The sequence below is a fragment of the Callithrix jacchus genome, chromosome 13 (genome assembly GCF_049354715.1).
Source record: "Callithrix jacchus isolate 240 chromosome 13, calJac240_pri, whole genome shotgun sequence".
In the NCBI taxonomy this organism is placed as follows: Eukaryota; Metazoa; Chordata; class Mammalia; order Primates; family Cebidae; genus Callithrix; species Callithrix jacchus.
The window spans coordinates 89129080-89151263 of record NC_133514.1 but is presented as its reverse complement, the minus strand read 5'-3'; the positions used below and the strand labels follow the sequence as shown (position 1 = coordinate 89151263).

Here is a 22184-nt window from a genome sequence, read left to right as displayed (position 1 = left end):
TTTTCATCATCTCCCTTTTACTCCAAATGAAGTAGAATTCCCAATGGTATGAAACTAGATGTCAGCAGAGGAAAAAAATGAGTCCTTGTCGCGTCCCGGTGTAAGACTTCTGATTCTAGACAATTCTCAGTAGGATTGGCAATCACTCTACTAGGCCTCCTTGTGATCGATTTTTTTCTTTTTCTTTTCTTTTTTTTTTTAAGACGGGGTCTCACCATGTTGGTCAGGCTGGTCTTGTGTGATTGATTTTTTTAAAGTTCCGGGATATATGTGCAGGACGTGAAGGTTTGTTACATAGGTAAACGTGTACTATGGTGGTTTGCCTTACCTATCATCCCATCACCTAGGTATTAAGCTCCGCATGCTTTAATTAATTTATGTTGATGCTCTCCTTTCCCCAATTGTCAGGATTTTTAAACAGTTTGTTTTAATTCACTGACAGGATTCTTTTATAATGAATCTAAAAAAGCTGGGAATCTTTAACCCGAGCGCAGATCGGATCATCCGGAACGGTGCGGGTGTTAGTTAAAAATTCAGATTGCCCAAATTTCGACTCAGAGGGGCTGATGTGGGACCAGCGACCTCCAGATTAACAGGCTCCGTGGGAGACGCCCTGCTGGTGGCCAGTCCCGGGGTTTAGCTGTTCACTGTTGCTACAAGTGCTAAACCACGGTCTAACAAAACTGACATTAATATCCCAGGTCCTCAAGACAGCCGCGCCCCCAGACGGGGCGACGCTCTCATCCTCTAGTATCGGATTGGGCCTGGAAACTGCTGCATAGCTCGTTCCACTACACACGTGGTCACCCGGGCAACCACAAGGTTGACTCAAAAGACCAAAATAAGGGTACATCGAATGCCAGGACCAAAGCTGGAAAATATCTAATCACTCATTTTGAGGTTTAAACTAGAAAATGTTACTTAAAAAATACGTAACCTGCCAAAAAATGCAGACTGGCATCCAGGAGGGGGAGTGGTGAACGTGAGGGGCAGTACTTCCGGGTCAGGTGGGCCGGCTGTCTTGACCTTCTCTGCGGCTCGGCCATTTTGTCCCAGTCAGTCCGGAGGCTGCGGCTGCGGAGGTACCGCCTGCGGAGAAACTGCAAAGATGCTGTCCGTGCGCGTTGCTGCGGCCGTGGTCCGCGCCCTCCCTCGGCGGGCTGGACTGGTGAGCACCGAGGGCCGGCATGGTGTAGGCGGCCGGGCGGGACTGCAGGGTGGTGGTGCACTGGTTCGGGCTCTCTTTCTGCAGGAGGGCGAGGGGCTGTGCCGGACGCCGCCATCTTGCACCGGTGGCTGTTCGGGTTGGACCGAGCAGGCTGCAGAGGGGCACTTTTGCTCGGCATCTGCGCAGAGTGAGGCAGAATGGTACAGGGCAGAGAGTGAACTAGATGGTGTTCAGAGACAGTGCCTCAAGATTCCTGTCTTCGGCTGAGAGCGGCCGGAGAAGGGAGATCTTGGGTGAAGGTCAGGGCTTGCGCGCTAGCTCTCCGACGCCTGTTCTGCATCGATGAGGTTTCCTCTCCGCAGACTTCTGGGGTCGCGTCCCGCTGAAGGTCGAAGACTGCTGTCAGCTCTTGTTGAAGCTAGTCAGGGGAGTCTGACATTGTGTGAAGGTCAGCAGGCCCCAGCATTTCACCTCTTCCTGGAACTCAGTTCAGAGGAAAGGAATAAATGAAGGTTTTTGGAATACTTAAGTAGGCATTCTCGTAGTGCTGAATACCGAAACGATCGTGAAAATATCGTGCAGGTGCAAAGAACCATTTCATGTGGACAGCAGTAAAGCTGGTTTTTAAATTGTCCGGCAGAAAGTGTGTGCTTTGTGGCATTTGTCCTGGTTCTGAGTAATTTTTACTGATGGAGAATTACTCCATCAGTAAAAGAGAACATAGGTTGGAAAATGGCTGTTAATGCCCTTTGTTACTTGTTTCCCTTGAAGTTAATATGATTTCAGTGAAACTCATTGACACTGACATTTACTTTTTTTTTTTTAAGTAATCTCAATTTGAAAGGTGAAATAAACACGTTGGCTCTTTTGCTGCCCTAACACAACCGCTGGTAGCATCTTGGTTTTCTGTTAACAAAAAAAAAAAAAAAAAAAAAAATTTTTTTTTGTTAACACTCAGGACCTCAGGTGATCCACTCGTCTTGGCCTCCCAAAGTGCTGGGATTACAGGTGTGAGCCACCGCGCCCGCCACAAAAAAGCATTTTGAACTGTTTTCATCTGGCTCCTGTAGAAGGTAGTAGTTTCAGAATTGACCAGTCACAGATTACAACTTGAAGGAAGGAGAAACTGAGGGAAATTCAAGGTGGCAGCAGGATTTGTTGAAGAGAGTAAAATAAGTCCACATGCCATGACCCTTAGTTTCTAATCTAACTCTAGCGTGTATTCCGTTTTTGTTCACTTGTATTTTTCTTTTTAAGTAAAATTGGAAATAACATTGAGTTTTGCCTCTGTAGGAAGCCATTTATCTTAGAATTTCCGCAACTCCATTAGAATACATCTAAGTCAAAGTAATAGAAGCTGGGTGCCTTTAAATAGAAAGACACTTATACTTTGTTAACGGTTAATTTTTAAAATAGTGACTGCCCAGTCTGGGCAACATAGTGAAATCCCATCTCTACAAAAAATATATATACAGAAATTAGCCTGGCGAGGTGGTACACTCCTGTGGTCCCACCTACTGGGGAGGCTGAGGTCGGAGGCTCACCTGAGCCCAGGAAGTTGAGGCTGTAAGTGAGCCGGGATTGTGCCACTGCCGTCCAGCCCGGGTGACAGAATGAGACCCTGCCTCAAAGAAAAAAAAAAAAAAATAGGCCGGGTGCATTGGCTCACACCTGTAATCCCAGCACTTTGGAAGGCTGACGTGGACAGATCAGTTGAGGTCAGGAGTTTGAGAGCAGCCTGGCCAACATGGTGAAACCTGTCTCTACCAAAAATGTAAAAAATTAGCTGGGTGGTGATGGTGCACCACTGTGATCCTAGCTACTTGGGAGACTGAAGCAGGAGAATCGCTTGAGCCAGGGAGGCAGAGGTTGCAGTGAGCTGTCTCAATAATAATAATAAAATAAAGTACAGACTGCATTTTAAAAATATGCTTTTTATAGAGTGTTTACTGTGTACTAGGAACTGTGTAATAGGTTTTCACAGATATCAAAAGGTACTTTCCCATGTGACATTTTAAACAAAATGCTTTTTATATAGTATTTTCACCAGTACTTTGATCAAACAAAGCGGGCATTTGTTTAAGATTGTCAGTTTTATATAGCCTTTGTTAAAAATCAAAATTTTAAGAATACTTTTGCACTAGGTCTCCAGAAATGCTTTGGGTTCATCTTTCATTGCTGCAAGGAACCTCCATGCCTCTAACACTCATCTTCAGAAGACTGGTAAGTCTTATTTCTCAGTCCACAGGGCACTTACTGTCTTATCACAGTAGATGAAGATATAAAATACGTATATTATATAACTTGTGGGTGTTTTTCATTTGTTTTTTTCTCTCAGTTTGTAAGACTCTCAGATTCTTAATTGTAATATGCCATTTAGCTCTGTCATGGTTCTCTTGTTCTAGTTAAACGAACTACAGTTACATATTTTTCTTTGATATTAGTACAGCTTCTTTGTTCTGATGATGGCCCTTGGGTAGACACAGAAGGAACATATACTAAGTAATGGAATCTTTCTGATCTATGAAAGACTTTTTTCTCCTCCTAAAAAGCATTAAAAAAAAATGTAAGTTCTTACCGATAGGTTTTCTTTCTCTCTCTCTTTTTTTTTTGCTTTTTATGTTTTGAGACAGTGTTTCACTCTTGTCGCCCAGGCTGGAGTGCAGTGGCACGATCTTGGCTCACTGCAACCTCACCTCCCAGGTTCAAGCGATTCTCCTGCCTCTCAGCCTCCTGAGTAGCTGGGATTACAGGCATGTATCACTGTGCCCAGCTAATTTTGTATTTTAGTAGAGATGGGGTGTCTCCATGTTGGTTAGGCTAGTCTCGAACTCCTGGCCTGAGGTGATCTGCCTGCCTTGGCCTCCCAAAGTACTGGGATTACAAGTGTGAGCCACCTCACCTGGCCTGGTTTTCTTTTTCTTTTCTTTTTTTGAGATGGAGTTTTGCTCTTGTTGCCCAGGCTGGAGTGCAGTGGCACAATCTCTGCTCACAACAACCTCTGCCTCCCAGGTTCAAGTAATTCTCTTGCCTCAGCCTCCCAAGTAGCTGGGATTACAGGTGCTTATCACCACACCCAGCTAATTGTTGTATTTTTAGTACAGATGGGGTTTCACCATGTTGACCAGGCTGGTCTTGAACTCTGACCTCAGGAGATCACCCATCTTGGCCTCCCAAAGTGCTTACAGGCATGAGCCATCTTGCCTGGCCTACCATTTTTTTTTTTTTTTTTTTTTTTTTGAGACTCTTGTTGCCCAGGCTGGAGTGCAATTGTATAATCTCAGCTCACTGCAACTTCTGCCTCCCAGGTTCAAGTGATTCTCCTGCCTTAGCCTCCCTTGTAGCTGAGATTACAGGTGTGTGCCACCACACCTGGCTAATTTTTGTATTTTTAGCAGAGAACGGGTTTTGCCATGTTAGTCTGGCTGGTCTCAAACTCCTGACCTCAGGTGATCCTTCCACCTTGGCCTCCCAAAGTTCTGGAATGTTTTTTGTTTTGTTTTGAGACAGAATTTCGCTCTGTTGCCTAGGCTGGAGTGCAGTGGTGCAGTCTTGGCTCTCTGGAACCTCCGCCTCCTGGGTTCAAGTGATTCTCTCCTGTCTTAGTCTCCCAAGTAGCTGGTGTTACAGGCATGCACCACCATAGCTGACTATTTTATTTTATTTTTTTTAGTAGAGCTGGGATTTCACTGTGTTGGCCAGGCTGGTCTCGAACTCTTGGCCTCAAGTGGTCTGCCCGCCTCCCAAAGTGCTGGAATTACTGGCGTGAGCCACTGCAGCTGACCCCTATATGCTAAAATGAAGAATACTACCTATACTATCTGTGTGCCTTGAAAGGGAAAGAGACTTACACTTTGTTCACAGTTTTTTAGTTTTTATTTTTGTTTTTTTTTTTTGAGACAGTCTCACTATCGCCCAGGCTGGAGTACAGTGGGGCTATCTCAGCTCACTGCAACCTCCTTCTCCCAGGTTCAAGAGATTCTTGTGCCTCAGCCTTCCAAGTAGCTGGAATTATAGGCATGTGCCACTATGCCTGGCAAGTTTTTGTGTTTTTAGTAGAGATGGGGCTTCACCATGTTGCCCAGGCTGGTCTCAAGTGCTGGTTTTACAGGCATGAGCCACTGCACCTGGACGACAGTTGGTTCTTATGTTTTTATAGAATTTAGCCAAAAATTGAGGTTTTAACATAGTTACGGATTCCTTAGAAATTAAATCACAGGAGAACATTTATTTTAAGGGTTTTACTTAATTTGATTAGCTTCCTATGTAGTTTGTCTTGTGAAGATTTTCTTATTTCCTTAATCACTTGGTTTCATTTTCATAGCTTTTTAAAAATAAAATCTTGTGTTACACTGTAGAACTTTATAAATATATATTTATACATATATGTGTATATATATAAAGACTATCAAAAAAATATATACATATGTGTGTGTATATATATGTGTATTTTTATTTTTGAGATAGAGTCTTGCTCTGTTGCCTAGGCTGGAGTACAGTGACACAATCTCGACTCACTGCAACCTCCAACTCCTGGGTTCAAGCAATTCTCCTGCCTCAGCCTCCTGAGTAGCTGGGACTACAGGCATGCCTATGCCCAGCTAATTTTTTAGTATTTTTAGTGGAAACAAGGTTTCACCATGTTGGCCAGGTTGGTCTCAAGCTCCTGACCTCAAGTGATCTGCCTACCTTGGCCTCCCAAAGTGCTAGATTACAGGCATGATCCACCATGCCTGGCCTGTAGAATATATTTTTATTATTATTATTTCAAAACTAGTTTTTTATGTTGTTTGGAAATGGGCTTTAAAAAGATTTGAGGAGCAGATTTGTTTTTAATTGAATTGTCCTCCATAGGGGCTGCTGAGATGTCCTCTATTCTTGAAGAGCGTATTCTTGGAGCTGATACTTCTGTTGACCTTGAAGAAACTGGGCGTGTCTTAAGTATTGGTGATGGTATTGCCCGTGTACATGGGCTGAGGAATGTTCAAGCAGAAGAAATGGTAGAGTTTTCTTCAGGCTTAAAGGTAAATTATAAGATTTTGGTGTTTTAGGATCAGTCTTCTCAGTTATTCATTTCGCGATTCAGAGATTGTGTCAGATTTTTTATAAACTTTAAGTCTCAATTTGACTCAGATTTTCTTTCTTGGCTATTATCATATATTGTAAAGAGAATAAACTTAAGGGTTTGTATTAGCCAGCTTTTTTAATTCTAGGAGTTAAATCACTACTAGAATATGTAAATGTAAGTTGTAGCCACTGGCTCCAAAATATAAAATTAATCACCCAAAATCCGAGAAGTTCAAATCTGTTCTTTCTTGCTATTAAGATTATTTTGGCTGGGCATGGTAGCTCATGCATATAATCCCCGCACTTTGGGAGGCCGAGGCGGGTGGATCACGAGGTCAAGAGATGGAGACCATCCTGGTCAACAAGGTGAAACCCCGTCTCTACTAAAAATACAAAAATTAGCTGGGCATGCTGGTGCGCACCTGTAGTCCCAGCTACTCAGGAGGCTGAGGCAGAATTGCTTGAACCGAGGAGGCGGAGGTTGCGGTGAGCCGAGATCGCGCCATCGCACTCCAGCTTGGGTAACGAGCGAAACTCCGTCTCAAAAAAAAAAAAAAAAATTATTTTTTACAAAAGCATTTGATAACTTCAACAAAATTTTTCTGGTGGAATGTTGGAAGTCAGTGACTTTGTATTTTCTAGTGAGTGGACCTATTGCTGAAAGGTGAGTTTTGGTGTAGCTATCAGAAACTCTCTAATGATGTAGGTCTGCATTCTATTGGGTTGAGCCTCATCTGCCACTGGTGTGAGAAATAAGTTGTGGGAGTCACGGGCTCTCTGAGGAAAGCAGAGGGTGATACCTAGATAAACCAGGGACAGTAGAACTGTCTAGTAGGCACACAGATACAGGAAAAGATAGTCTTGATATTCTTGCTAGTCTCTACTATGGAAAAAGAGCCACTTGATGTGGAAGACTAATTTCAAAGCCCAAAGTTATCATTAGCTGTAAGATGTTGGCCAAAATTTAGCATCTTCAGTATACGGTATTTATCTTTGAAAGGTGAGGTTGAAACAGATTAATTCTGAATTCCCCTTTTAGCTTTTAAAATCCAAATGTCTAGAACAATACTGACCAACAGTATTGTACATACATAGTATTCTGCAGTGATGAGAATACATCTGTGCTGTTTAATACGGTACCTACTATACTATCACTATTAAGCATGTAAAATGTGGCTAGTGTGACAGGAACTGAATTTTTAATCTTTGAAATTTGACAGGTTTAAATAATTGCATGTGGTTAATGGATGAACATCAGAGATGTAGGTTAAAGCTTTTGGACCTATAATGATATTCCATGATACTCCCAAGTACTTCTCTAGAGTTTTTATTACTGACCAGACTGTTCCTGGAATAGCCTTTTTGCTTCAGACATGATTTAAGGATCTAAATATAGTTATAATGATGAGAGGTGATGTGGTACTGTTACATTATGAAAATTTGTATTTGATTGGTTGCAGTTAGGTAGTTTTTAATTTCACTTTCTCCTAACCTGAAGGGTACAGGTTCTGATTAGATAATTTTTGAAACTTTATGGAGCTTCTCACAGATAAAGATGATGATAATCAGATTTCTCTTAAGATTTCCATTTGGCCCTCATCACTTTATTGCATACTGATTATGCAGCTCAAGAGTCATTGCCAAAGAAAATGCAGTGGAAAAAAACCTAACCTGTCCAATTTCTCTGCTTCTATAATAGTTATTTGAGGATATGATAGTGAGCATATTAGGCTTATCAATATGCTGTCCTAAGATTATTAAAGGCAACATGTTGCTATTTTAAAAGTCTTCATCAGAGAAGGTTGGTTGTTAGTTGGGAAAGTACTCAAGAATAAACCAGGTAAAAGGACAATACTGCTTTTCCCCCCAGCTGTTTTCTTATATAGTATTGGTATATGGGGAGGAGTGCCCATTTAGAGTCACTGATGTTCAGTTGTGTCTTTTGTGCAGGGTATGTCCTTGAACTTGGAACCTGACAATGTTGGTGTTGTCGTGTTTGGAAATGATAAACTAATTAAGGAAGGAGATATAGTGAAGAGGACAGGGGCCATTGTGGACGTTCCAGTTGGTGAGGAGCTGTTGGGTCGTGTAGTTGATGCCCTTGGTAATGCTATTGATGGAAAGGTAGGTTTAATGTTCATTAGATGTAGTTGCAACTTCTAACAAACATCAAAACATTATGCTTAGGAGGTTTTTCTTTTTATTTTTTTAACAGGGTCCAATTGGTTCCAAGACCCGTAGGCGAGTTGGTCTGAAAGCCCCTGGAATCATTCCTCGAATTTCAGTGCGGGAACCAATGCAGACTGGCATTAAGGCTGTGGATAGCTTGGTGCCAATTGGTCGTGGTCAGCGTGAGCTGATTATTGGTGACCGACAGACTGGGTAAAGAATCAAAAGCATATTAAAAGTTCTAACTAAAGGGCCAGGCTCACACCTGTAATCCCAGCACTTTCGGAGGCCGAGGCGGGTAGATCACGAGGTCAAGAGATGGGATACCATCCTGGCCAACTTGGTAAAACCCTATCTCTACTAAAATTACAAAAATTAGCTGGGCATGGTGGCATATGTCTGTAGTCCCAGCTACTTGGGAGGCTGAGGCAGGAGAATCACTTTAACCTGGGAGACGGATGTTGGATGAGCTGAGATCATGCCACTGCACTCCAGCCTGGTGAAAGAGTGAGACTCCATCTCAAGAAAAAAAGAAGTTCTAACTAGAATTTACTCAATGGAAGGATTACTTTTTTTTTTTTTGAGACAGACTCTTGATCTGTCACCAGACTGGAGTGCAGTGGTACAATCTCGGCTCACTGCAGTCTCTCCCTCCTGGGTTCATTGATTCTTCCGCCTAGCCTCACAAGTAGCTGGGACCACAGGCATGTGCCACCACACCCAGCTAATTTTTGTATTTTTAGTAGAGACAAGGTTTCACCATGTTGGCCAGGATGGTCTCGATCTCTTGACCTCGTGATCTGCCCACCTCAGCCTCCCAGAGTGCTGGGATTACAGGCGTGAGCCACCGTGCCCAACCTGGAAGGATTACTTTTTAATCTTGGAATGGTAAATGGTAATGGGCATATTAGAATGTAATATAAGGATTTATAGTAAAATTTTAGCTGGGAAAATCCTTTTAGGTTTAGAAAGATTTATGTTTACTTTCTCTTTCTAAAGGAAAACATCAATTGCTATTGACACAATCATTAACCAGAAACGTTTCAATGATGGATCTGATGAAAAGAAGAAGCTGTACTGTATCTATGTTGCTATTGGTCAAAAGAGATCCACTGTTGCCCAGTTGGTAAAGAGACTGACAGATGCAGGTATTGAAAGAACTTTAGTCCCATTGCTATTATCTTAAGTCCTATTGCTGCTAGTTTTAGAATAGCTTCTACTTAATGAAGGCTTATTTTAATTACTCTAATAAACTGAACTTTTTAATACAAATCAGTAAGTAAAGTAATATAAAACACTAATACATTCAAAGGTTTTTGTTGATTTCTTTAAAGTGGAAGCTGATTGATTCTGTTCAACTCTTTTTTTTTTTTTATTTTTAAGGGGCTTTCTGGCAAAAACTGGAAAGCCTGCTAGACAAATTCTAAAAGAGCTGTAACACTTGTTCAGCTTTTAATAGTAAATATTTTTGGGCTGGGCGCGGTGGCTCACACCTGTAACCCCAGCACTTTGGGAGGCCGAGGCGGGTGGATCACGAGGTCAAGAGATCGAGACCATCCTGGTCAATGTGGTGAAACCCCGTCTCTACTAAAAATACAAAAAAAAAAAAAAAATTAGCTGGGCATGGTGGCACGTGCCTGTAGTCCCAGCTACTGAGGAGCCTGAGGCAGGAGAATCGCCTGAACCCAGGAGGCGGAGGTTGCGGTGAGCCAAGAGCGCACCATTGCACTCCAGCCTGGGTGACGAGCGAAACTCCATCTCAAAAAAAAAAGTAAATATTTTTAGCACTTTGTAGTAGCCTCCAGTTTAAAATCACAGTATTGATAAACTTGTAAAATTTAAAATGTATTTTCTCTTCAGATGCCATGAAATACACCATTGTGGTATCAGCTACGGCCTCAGATGCTGCCCCACTTCAGTACCTGGCTCCTTACTCTGGCTGTTCCATGGGAGAGTATTTTAGAGACAATGGCAAACATGCTTTGATCATCTATGATGACTTATCCAAACAGGTCAAAGGAAATATATTTTTTAGAATCCACTTATTTCTACTGCAGTGAAAGTTCACATATGCAGCTTCTATTTAATAGGTCAACTTTACAAACCTCTTCTGTACCATAGGCTGTTGCTTACCGTCAGATGTCTCTGTTGCTGCGCCGACCCCCTGGTCGTGAGGCCTATCCTGGTGATGTGTTCTACCTACACTCCCGCTTGCTGGAGAGAGCAGCCAAAATGAATGATGCTTTTGGTGGTGGCTCCTTGACTGCTTTGCCAGTCATAGAAACACAGGCTGGTGATGTGTCTGCTTACATTCCAACGAATGTCATTTCCATCACTGATGGACAGGTATTTTAATGATTAAAGTAAATGTAAAAAGTGGAGATCTGGATAATTCTAAGGCATTGGTTGAGACTAATGATGGATTAACTGATTTGCTAAATGCATTTTACTTTTTATTATGGAGAATTTCAAAATACATATAAAAGTTAGGAGAATGGCATAGTGAAACCCCACATGGTTATGAATAACCCAGTTATTTCATAGAGGAGTATGTTTCATTCTTGTTTCATTTATAACCACTACTCTTCTCCCTTCTAGATAATTTTGAATCAAATAGAGATTATATCACTTCACTTGATATATTTCAGTAAAAACATGTTGCCTCTTATCTTTTTCCTCATCTCATGCACATTTCCTAATTGCAGCAATAAATTATACAGGGTAATTTGGGTTGTGAAATATTGGGGGATTGACGCTTTGCATTGTTAGGTTTTGAGTTTCAGCTTTTTGGCATAATGACTTACATTTGAAAATAGTTGATTTCTCACTCTAAGCTTGCTAACGTGTCTTTCCTTACATTATAGATCTTCTTGGAAACAGAATTGTTCTACAAAGGTATCCGCCCTGCCATTAATGTTGGTCTGTCTGTGTCTCGTGTCGGATCTGCTGCCCAAACCAGGGCTATGAAGCAGGTAATTTTGCATCACTTTGGCAGGAAGGGGGATATCATTAGATTAGCATCTTAAAGTATTAATATATTAACTATATTTGTATAGTACTCTGTGTCATCGAGTTACAGTACCAGTAATTTCTGTATTACAGGTGGCAGGTACCATGAAGCTGGAATTGGCTCAGTATCGTGAGGTTGCTGCTTTTGCCCAGTTCGGTTCTGACCTTGATGCTGCCACTCAACAACTTTTGAGTCGTGGTGTTCGTCTAACTGAGTTGCTGAAGCAAGGACAGTATGGTGAGTTGTTCTTTTCTCCATCTGGTCAGGTTCCTCTTATGTATCAAGGTCTTCCCAGGCCTGCAGAGCTATATCACATATCACAGCCTGTAGTACGTGTTGTTATCTGTTATCTCTCATCAAAGGCAGTTTTATTTAAATTACATTTCTGTTTGTTTGGGGTTTTTTTTTTAGTGGGGGTGGGGGGGTGGGGAGACAGAGTTTCAGTCTTGTGACCCAGGCTGAAGTGCAATGGTGCGATCTCGGCTCACTACAACCTCCACCTCTGATTTTCAAGCAATTCTCCTGTGTCAGCCTCCCAAGTAGTTCAGTTTACAGGCATGAGCCACCACGCCCAGCTAATTTTTGTATTTTTAGTAGAGACAGGGGTTTCACCATGTTAACCATGGTGGTCTCAAACTCCTGACCTCAAGCGATCCACCTGCCTAGGCCTCCCAAAGTGCTGGGATTACAGGCATGAGCCACTGTGCCTGGCCCTGTTTTTTGTTTTTCAGATAGAGACAGTGTCTTGCTGTGTCACCCAGGCTGGAGTGCAGTGGTGCCATCATAGCTCACTGCAGCCTTGAATTCCTGGGCTCAAGCAGTCCTGCAGCCTCAGACTCCTGAATAGCTAGGACTACAGGCATACACTACCATGCCTGGCTAATTTTTTTATATTTTGTAGAGTCAAGGTCTCACTATGTTGTCCAGGCTGGTCTTGAACTCCTGGCCTCATGCCATCTTCCTGCCTAAAGTGCTGGTATTACAAGTGTGAGCCACTATGCCCGGCCCCAAACTACATTTTTCTGTTTTGTTATTGTTGTTGAGACAGAATCTCCCTCTGTTACCCAGGCTGGAGTACAGTGGTGCAGTCTTGGCTCACTGCAGCCTCTGCCTCCCAGGTTCAAGTGATTGTCTGGCCTCAGCCTCCTGAGTAGCTGGGATTACAGGTGCATGCTACCGTGCCCGACGAATTTTTGTATTTTTAGTAGAGTTGAGGACCATTTTGACTAGGCTGGTCTCAAACTCCTGACTTAAGTGATCTACCCACCTCGGACTCGGAAAGTGTTGGGATCACAGGCATGAGTCATTGTGCCCAACCCAAACTACATTTATTCTTTTCATTTGAATGTAAATGATAGGTGCTTCACAACCAGAAAAACAGGTATATTTAATGTCTTCCTTTGAGGAATTAAGGCCTTCCTTTCAGGAATTAAGGCCTACTAGATTACCTTCCCACCCTTGGCTGTATGAATGTGTAATTTAGCAGATGTAAAAGGAAGTTGATGTGCTTTTATTTTGTCAAGTGATTTCAGCAAAATATTTGTACCCAAAACAGTATTAACACTGCCAGATTATAAACAGTGCTTATGGACTATACTCAAAGATTACACTTCAAGCCTTGAAAATCTAAGAAGGAACTGCTTTCTGTGGGGGGAGGGAGGAAGGATTATTAAGTGGAGTTCTAGGTCACTGAGAAAGTGGAGTAGGTAGTTTACAGGGGCATATTAGAAATTGAAGAAAAAGTAAGTTTTCCTGACTTTGGTGACCTGGCGTTCATTTGTTTGAGCAACTCACTTGGCATTCTTTCTGTATCTTTTCAGCTCCCATGGCTATTGAAGAACAAGTGGCTGTTATCTATGCAGGTGTAAGGGGGTATCTGGATAAACTGGAGCCCAGCAAGATTACAAAGTTTGAGAATGCTTTCTTGTCTCATGTTGTCAGCCAGCACCAAGCCCTGTTGGGCACTATCAGGTATGAATGCAATTGTTGGCCTCCTTTTGTAAAGTTAGGTTTAAGATAGAAAGTCTTGTTAAAATTATTGTAGTTAGGCTAGTCATTAAAGTTTTGTCCAGGTTAGAACTTACGACCTGCTTTTATTTTCAAATAGGGCTGATGGAAAGATCTCTGAAGAATCAGATGCAAAGCTGAAACAGATTGTAACAAACTTCTTGGCTGGATTTGAAGCTTAAACTCCTATGGATGCACATCAAATACCAGTTCAGTTTTGTCATTGTGTGCTCTAGAAAATTAGTTCCATTTGTAAAAGGGTTACTCTCATATTCTTATATACAGAAATCACATGAACAGTAAAAGTTCCATAATGTGTAGTTGTTTTCTGTTATCTGAGTTATTTAAAACAGATCAAATTGAGAAATTGGTAAACATGCTTCCTGATCTATTTTACATGAATATTGGTACAGTCAACTGGGCTAGATCATTCATGGCTGAGCTCTTTGTAAGTTTCTAGAGTACTTTGTGGTTAAGAGAAATTCCTAAACTGGATATGTGTGGCAGGCTGACAATATTGAAGATATGAATATGAATTGGATATATAAAGCGGGCGTCTCTGCCCAGAAGATACACCTGTGTAGTTACTGTAGGCAGGAAAATAATAGGACAGCTGAAATTCTCAAGGAAATGAAAAAATTGCTAGGAACAAAAGCTGAGAAGGTAGAATGCATAGGATAATGAAAACTTGTCAATATTTATTTTGTTTTGAGACAGGGTCTCCATCTCACCCAGGCTGGAGTGCAGTGGTGTGATCTCAGCTCACTACAGCCTCTGCCACCCAGGTTCAGTCAATTCTCCCACTTCAGCTTCCTGAGTAGTTGGGGTTACAGGCACATACCACCATGCCCAGCCAATGTTTGTGTTTTTTGTAGAGTGAGGATCTTAACCATATTGTCCAGGTTGGTGATGAACTCCTGGGCCCAAGTGATCCTCCTGCCTTGGTCTCCCAAAGTGCTGGGATTACAGGTGTGAGCTACCACACCTGGCCATCTTTTAATATTTTAACAGCTACTTTATTTCTTCTGTTATTAGCTTTTCATAGCCTTTGTTCATTCTTACTGCATTAATTTTTTTTTTATACTGATTTATAAAGGTTTTTGTCTGTAAGGGTCATGCGTGATCATGTTCTGAAGTATTTTTCCTAAGATTCCTCTTCCCTTGCCATTTTATATTGTTGATGGGGATTTGCTATGTTGAAACTTCATTTTTATCTGTCTCTCTGCCTCCATTAAGTCAAAATATACGTATAAAGGCTCCAATATCTTTGGTAGTAAAGGGAGAGTTCTTAAAGTACTCAGTTAAGTCCTTTTCAGTATTTAGAACACTGAACTTGATAGCAACTAGTCATTTCTGATCTTGACGCTTGCGTTCTAGCTATCTGACTTGAGAATCACTTCTGGATCTGATTTTCCTTTTCTGGAACAAGAAGGTTACTTTTAGTTAGAAGGTTCTGCACATTTTGATTTTTTTTTTTTGAGACGGAGTTTTGCTTTTGTTGCCCGGGCTGGAGTGCAATGGTGTGATCTCAGCTCACCACAATCTCCACCTTCCAGCTTCCAAGTGATTCTCCTGTCAGCCTCCCGAGTAGCTGGGATTACAGGTATGTGCCACCATGCCTGGCTAATTTTTAGTAGAGATGGGGTTTCTCCATGTTGGTCAGGCTGGTCTTGAGCTCCCGACCTCAGCTGATCCGCCCACCTTGGCCTCCCAAAGTGCTGGGACTACAGGCGTGAGCCACCGCACCTGGCCATTTTGATCTTAATAGTTATCTTCCTTAACATGTCCTATATTAAGACTTCCCTACGTTTCCCTTATTTTAGGCCAGTACAACCTCATTTTCTTGTGTTTTTTGCTTGCTCTCTTACTATATTACACATTGATGGTTTAGGGCCTATTTCAGGTGTCATCTGGAGGTGTACAGTGACAGGCCATATACAGCTAGTGACATACAGTGGAACTGTTAGAGCATTTTATACCTGGTGTCAGCGGTGATTCCTACTTTGGAGAAAAATACTTTGAGTGGCTAATGGATTAGAATTAATTTATTACTGGGACTATGTATTGTTTATTTGTTGACTGGCTCTCCTGGCCCACTCCTGGCACATAATAACTCAAATGAAGATAACCATGTTTGTCCATTATAAATCAAGTTTCAAATATTAACTACTGTTCTGGTCTGATATGATTTTATTCTTTATTTATTTATTTTTTTTGAGACAGAGTTTTGCTTTTGTCGTGGAGGCTGTAGTTTAATGGTGCAGTCTCAGCTCACTACAACCTCCTCCTGCCTCCCAGGTTCAAGTGATTCTCCTGCCTCAGCCTCCTGAGTAGCTGGGATTACAAGTGTGCACCATCCTGCCTAGCTAATTTTTGTATTTTTAGTAGAAATGGATTCACCCTGTTGGCAAGGCTGGTCTTGAACTCTTCACCTCTGGTGAGCCACCCGCCTCGGCCTCCCAAAGTGCTGGGATTACAGGCATGAGCCACTGCGCCTGGCCAACCCTGACTCTTAAAAGAAAGTTGTGCTGGAGGACTTCACGAGCTCCCCTAAAACTGTATAGCCCTTTCCCTGGTGCCTTTGCTGAACTATAGAGTCTAGCCCTTTCTGTTAAAGTAGTGAACCATGAGATTCAAATAACTGCTTTTTACTAAGTACTTAGAGACTAATGACTTAGGAGCCCTTATAGGCACCTGGCTGTTTTTACCACGTGGACCTAAATACACTGCCAAGTGGCCCTTCTGTGTGGCAACCAAATGGCTGCCATAAAATTGTGTGTGCGCATTTATCTTATCACTGAGTGGGTGGTGAACATTTGAGAAATAAGGCACTTGACCTTTGAAATACGAAGTTTTATGGCTTTCAGACTTGTGTTTTAAAAACTTAATGAGGTCTTTTTCGCTCTCATGAAAGTCTCTTAGTGTCTCAGCTCTATAATCTGTGATTGCAAGAATATTAAGCATAGTTCAGCTATTAGTTGAGCATCATCTGTGAGATGAACACTTAAATTAAAAAGGATTCAAATATAAGTAAGACACAAAAGGATTCTATCAGTAACTTCACTATGAGTGAGGAGGGAGAACAAAAGACCAATTCATGACTTGTAAATACTGTATAATTACTGCACAGAAATACAACTAAGATGGAGTAACCACTACAAAGTGCCATTTGCATTAAAAGATCTATGTTTAATGGTAGAACTAGAAAAGAATTTATGGAGCAGTTGGCCTTTGGCAAGAGTTATAAGGCTGTGGGACTTCTGACTGACTATGAAAATACTCAGATGTAAAGAAAAGTGGGAAGAATAGTACAATTAATATCCATTTACCCTTTGTCAGTATACACTACTTGTTAATATTTTGGTGCATTTTCTTATTTTTTTAGTGAATCATTTGGGAATAAGCTGTAGACATCTTGACACTTCATCTCAAAAATTTCATCAAGGCCAGGCATGGTGGCTCATGCCTATAATCCCAACACTTTGGGAGGCCAAGGCAGGTGAATCATGAGGTCAGGAGTTTGAGACCAGCCTGGCTAACATGGCAAAACCGCGTGTCTACTAAAAATACAAAAATTAGCTGGGTGTGGTGGTGCACACCTGTAATCCCAGCTACTCCAGAGGCCAAGGCAGGATAATTACTTGAACTCAGAAGGCAGAGGAGGTTGCAGTAAGCCGAGATTGCACTGTTGCATACTCCAACCTGGATGAGAAGAGTAAAACTGTCTCAAAAAAAAAAAACAAAACTGTTAACAAAGTATAAGTGTCTTTCCCTTTCAAGGCACACAGGTAGTATAGGTAGTATTCTTAATCTTAGCATATAGGGGTCAGGTGCAGTGACTCACACCAGTCATCCTAGCACTTTGGGAGGCAGATGGACCACTAGAGGTCAGGAGTTCGAGACCAGCCTGGCCAACATAGTGAAACCCCGTCCCTACTAAAAATACAAAAATTTTTGTATTTTTACAAAATACGTGGTCCTATATTCCCAGCTACTCAGGAGGCTGAGGCAGAAGAATTGCTTGAACCTGGGGGGTGGAGGTTGCAGTGAGCTTCATACCACTGCACTCCAGCCTGAGAAAGAGCAAAACCCCATCTCAAAAAAAAAAGTTAGTCTCCTTTATTCTAGCCTGGGTAACAAAATGAGACCGCCATCTCAAAAAAGAAAAAGTTCAGTCTCTTTTTTCCTAAGAGTAAAAGCATTCTTCTAAATAACCGTAGTACCATTATTATATCTAATAAAATTAATTCAACAATATGCAGTTCATATATTTCCCCAATTGTATCCCAAGCATTTTTTTTTTTATAGTGTCCTGCTAAGTTGCCCACGTTAGCCTCAAACTCCTGGGATAAAGCAATTCTCCCACCTCCCGCACAGTATTGGGACTACAAGCATGTGCTGCTGTCCCTGGCACAACTGCGTCTGGCTTCCAAGAATCTTTTATAATGGCTACTTTTTTAAAACCAAATCCAAGCCACATTTACCTATGACATTTACTTGGGTGTTTTAGTTTCCTTAAGTACAGATCTTTGAATACCCCATTCATTGTCTTTTGTTGGCTTTTGTTTTCCATGACTGAATTTTTTTGAGGAGTTAACTAGTCCTACACATCACATTTTGAATTTGATTAGAGATTCAGATTCAAGATAAACATTTTTGGTAGGGACACATGTGACAAGGTAATTTTTTTCTTCTGTAATTTTAATAAGCATTCTTTAGGGTAATACTTTGGGATCATGTGAATATCTTGTTCCCCAAACACATTTTACTGAATGGTATAGGACATACTCGATCCTTTCCTGAAGGAGTTTTAACATTGGGAGTTATAAAATGGTGATTTTACAATTCTTTTCTACATTTACTAGCTGCTTTCTTCTCTCAAAAGCATTTTTGTTTCTTTTTAGACAGTCTTGCTCTGTCATTCATGCTGGAGTGCAGTGGTGTAGTTTCAGCTCACTGCAACTGCCTCTTAGGTTCAAGCAATTCTCCTGCCACAGCTTCCTGAGTAGCTGGGATTACAGGCGCACGCCACCATGTCAAGCTGATTTTCGTATTTTTAGTAGAGATGGGGTTTCACCATGTTGACCAGGCTGGTCTCAAACTCCTGACCTCAGGTGATCGACCTGCCTCGGCCTCCCAAATTGCTGGGATTACAGGCGTGAGTCATCGTGCCTGGCCAACAGGAAAGCTTTGGACTCAGTGTGGACTCACAGATTTTTAAAAAATTTAATGTATTATAGCATCGATTAGATTTTGACAACAGAGAATGAAGGTCAAAAGGGCATTAAAGGTAGACCTAGCTGCATACACAAAGGAATGAAAGTAGTTTATTTTGGAAACAGCACCTGCTTCCAGTGTATGGATTATATGTGTTAAAAGAAAAACTTTTTAGACAAATTTAACAGAGTTTAATCGAGCAAAGAACAATTCTCAAAGTGGACAATCTCACCAGGACCAGAATAGATTCAGAGCCACTGCAGTGCTGCTGCATGGTCACAGACTGTTTATGGCAGAAGAAGGAAATGATGTAACAAAATGGAAGCGAGGCACAGAAAGAGCTAGATTGGTTGCAGCTGGCATGTGCTTATTTGAATACAGTGTGAACAGTCGGCTGCCTGACTGTTTGATGCATTGCTGCTGTGATTGAAACTCATCTACTTGTTACAAGAGTAGGTTATAATCTGTTTACACATCCAGTTAAGTTACAATCCATTATGTGCAGAGAAACGTTTAGGTCAAACTGAAGTATGAAGGCCGGTTTAGCCTAAACAATTTCACGATTATCCTCTTGGTCAACCTCTTGAAACTGACATTTCTCAAAATTGAGATGTTGACCAAAACTTTAGGCATTGATGTCACTCTGTCACCATTGTAAATGTACTTATTTGGTCTCAAATCCCACTGGGAAAGAGCAAGAACAGTGGGCTTTGTAAGGTGGGTACAAGGATTTGTGTTCCCACCGTACAAAGTTGGCTTAATGTTTTGTAAAGTTTAGAGCAGGTGATACTTCCTCACTTTGGAATCTGTTTTCAGGAGCCAAAACAAAGAACAACAACAAAAACCCCTGATCTATTTTGGGATACATCTGCCTCCTTTAAAGCTTCCGTTGGATTACGTCACATTTAGCATGAGTTACTTCATTTTGGCTTGGTCTGGTCTCTTAGGACACTGTACATTAGCTCAGTCCAAAACAATGGCCTCCTGTAATTTTGTTTAACAATTCTCTTCTTTTGGTCAGGTTCTCACTTAGGTGACAGTGTGACTAAAACATAGGGCTTTTAGTACCACTCGCAGTTACCATCATTTTGGGTTTCCAATCTCAGCACATTATTTATAGGTTGCAGTGTTCTTGTGGTCACGTATTTCTTTGAACCCATTTTCTCATTCCAGTCAAAGACATTTGAAATTCTATGAATGGCTACAAGCAAACATTTAAAACTTTTGGGAGAATACAGCACACCAGGGAGACAACTATTAGGACTATCAGGAGGATGATACCAAGAATTTGCAGTATGCTCCTTAACCAGGGGCCCCATGAACCAAAGCAAGTAAAATCAAATAGATTTAAAAAATGAGCCAAATGAAGAGTCCACTCATTTTAACCAAGCAGGCCATTTGTTAATCCTCTGCAATCGAGTCTCTATAATGTGTGATGTATTCATCCACGTGCAACAAGAAGTGTTACCTACTGCACAGATTCTTCCCTCTTCAGCTAGTAGGTAGTCTAGAGCAATTCTATTACTAGTGCAGCTTTATTTTTTTCCTAACCACTAGACTACTAGGGATCTAGTACAACTTATTTATTTATTTATTTTTGAGATGGAGTCTTGCTCTATCGTCCAGGCTGGAGTGTAGTGGTGTGATCTTGGCTCACTGCAACCTCTCTGCCTCCCCAGTTCAAGCAATTCTCCTATCTCAGCCTTCTGAGTTGCTGGGACTACAGGCGCATGCCACCATGCCTGGCTACTTTTTGTATTTTTAGTAGAGATGGGGTTTCATCTTGTTGGTCAGGCTGGTCTCAAACTCCTGACCTCAGGTGATCCACCTGCCTCAGCTTCCCAAAGTGCTGGGATTACAGCTGTGAGCCACTGCGCTCAGCCTTTATTTTATTTTTGAGACAGGACAGCAATCTGTAGCCCAAGCTGGAGGGTAGTGGCACAATCATAGTTAAGTGTAGCCTCAATCACCTGGGCTCACGTGATCCTCCTGCCTCAGGCTTCCAAAGTGTTGGGAATACAGGCATGTGCCATCGTGTCAGGCTTTTTTTTTTTTTTTAACTTTCAGCAGAGATAAGGTCTTGCTATGTTGTCCAGGTTGGCCTGGAACTCCTGAACTCAAGTGATCTTCCCATCTCAGCCTCCCAAAGTGTTTGGATTACAGGCATGAGCCACTGCCCTGGCCTAGTACAACTTTAGCAAGAGAATTTAAAGAGTGTGTTGTGTAAACAAAACATAGCTGTTGCAGTAGCATTTGCTATAGAGCCTATTATAAATGATACATTTTAAATCTTAGCCTTATTTATATTTACTTTAAGCCATGGGAAAAGGAACCTAGTGAATAATGCCCATACAGAATGTGGAAGCCTCCTGACAATGTCCTCTTTAACCTATGATGCAGATTAAGTGGACCAGTGTTATATTTCTGACTGATGATGGGACAAGAAAGATACCATTAACATCCATCAAGGCATAAAGCTGCCCATGTGTAAAGTTGGCTGCAAGATTTTCCACAAATAAAAGTATACCCTGGCTGGGCACAGTGGCTCACACTTGTGATCCCAGCACTTTGGGAGGCTGAGGTTGGTGGATCACCTGAGGTCGGGAGTTTGAGACCAGCCTGACCAACATGGAGAAACCTTGTCTCTACTAAAAATACAAAATTAACCAAGGCACATACCTGTAATCCCAGCTACTAGGGAGGCTAGGGCAGGAGAATCGCTTGAACCCAGGAGGCAGAGGTTGCGATGAGCTGAGATCGTGCCACTGCATTCCAGCCTGGGCAACAAGGGTGAAACTCCATCTGAAAAAAAAAAAGCACACCCCATGGGGTGCACAAGACCCTTTTTCCAATTCAATTGTTCATAGAGGCATAAGCAAGAAAAAAAAAATTGAGAGCTAAGAGTCACATGATGGCAGAGAAGTTTTAATCTGTGATCTTGGGAAAGCTGTCCACATCTAGAATGTCATCTGTCTCTGGGGAGAAACTTACCTAGTTAGCTTTACAGTTCTAAGAGTCTGAAGGCCCCTCTAAGTTGTGAGATTACAGATCTAGGGTTTGAGGTCCTGACGTTTGGCTGCTGTGTGTTTGGCAAGGGAAGTCTTTCTCTAATGGTTTCTGAAGACCCAATGTCCAGGTTCTACTCATAAAATTTGCTCGTTCTCAGGTGATGGATTATGAAAAGCTTCCTTTATGTAGTAAAAATACACCGTCAAAATGCATTAAAGCCTTGCAATATCTAGTTTTGTTAGGGTTCAGGAGCTGAAGATACACAAGTTTCTATTATTAGGGGCATAGGTCCTCCAGTGACTATTTCATAAGGGGTCAACTTATGTTTTCTGTTGGAATGGATCTGATTGTAATCAATCTGCAATATCTTTGACTAAAGCAATCCAGTTGATTCAGTTAGCTTTGTATAGTGCTTTTATTTTATTTATTTACTTTCTTTTCTTTTTTTTTTTTTTTGCAACCGAGTCTCTCTATCACCCAGGCTGGAATGCAATGGTGCAGTCTTGGTTCACTGCAACCGCTGCCTCCTGAGCTCAA

The 22184-nt window shown here is 41.7% G+C and overlaps 1 protein-coding gene and 1 non-coding gene across 2 annotated transcripts; one reads left to right on the top strand and one right to left on the bottom strand.

Moving 5' to 3' along the window:
• The first annotated feature begins 1054 nt into the window (after positions 1–1054).
• ATP5F1A (ATP synthase F1 subunit alpha) lies at positions 1055–13741 on the top strand. The gene is made up of 12 exons (XM_008979738.4): positions 1055–1168; positions 3313–3391; positions 6023–6192; positions 8186–8359; positions 8451–8617; positions 9404–9552; positions 10265–10416; positions 10526–10750; positions 11269–11376; positions 11507–11651; positions 13235–13385; positions 13522–13741. Exons 1-12 carry the CDS (start codon positions 1109–1111, stop codon positions 13601–13603), a joined length of 1662 nt encoding a protein of 553 aa, XP_008977986.1. The 5' UTR covers positions 1055–1108; the 3' UTR covers positions 13604–13741.
• LOC118147047 (U7 small nuclear RNA) lies at positions 9786–9847 on the bottom strand. Its single transcript, XR_004733220.1, has one exon. It is a non-coding gene; the product is annotated as a U7 small nuclear RNA (small nuclear RNA).
• Positions 13742–22184: the final 8443 nt, after the last annotated feature.

Coding starts and splice junctions, on each gene's coding strand:
- ATP5F1A (XM_008979738.4), top strand. CDS start 1,109: ATGCTGTCCGTGCGCGTTGCTGCGGCCGTGGTCCGCGCCCTCCCTCGG. Junction 8,618..9,403: donor ATTGGTGACCGACAGACTGG/GTAAAGAATCAA, acceptor CTCTTTCTAAAG/GAAAACATCAATTGCTATTG. Junction 11,652..13,234: donor GCTGAAGCAAGGACAGTATG/GTGAGTTGTTCT, acceptor GTATCTTTTCAG/CTCCCATGGCTATTGAAGAA.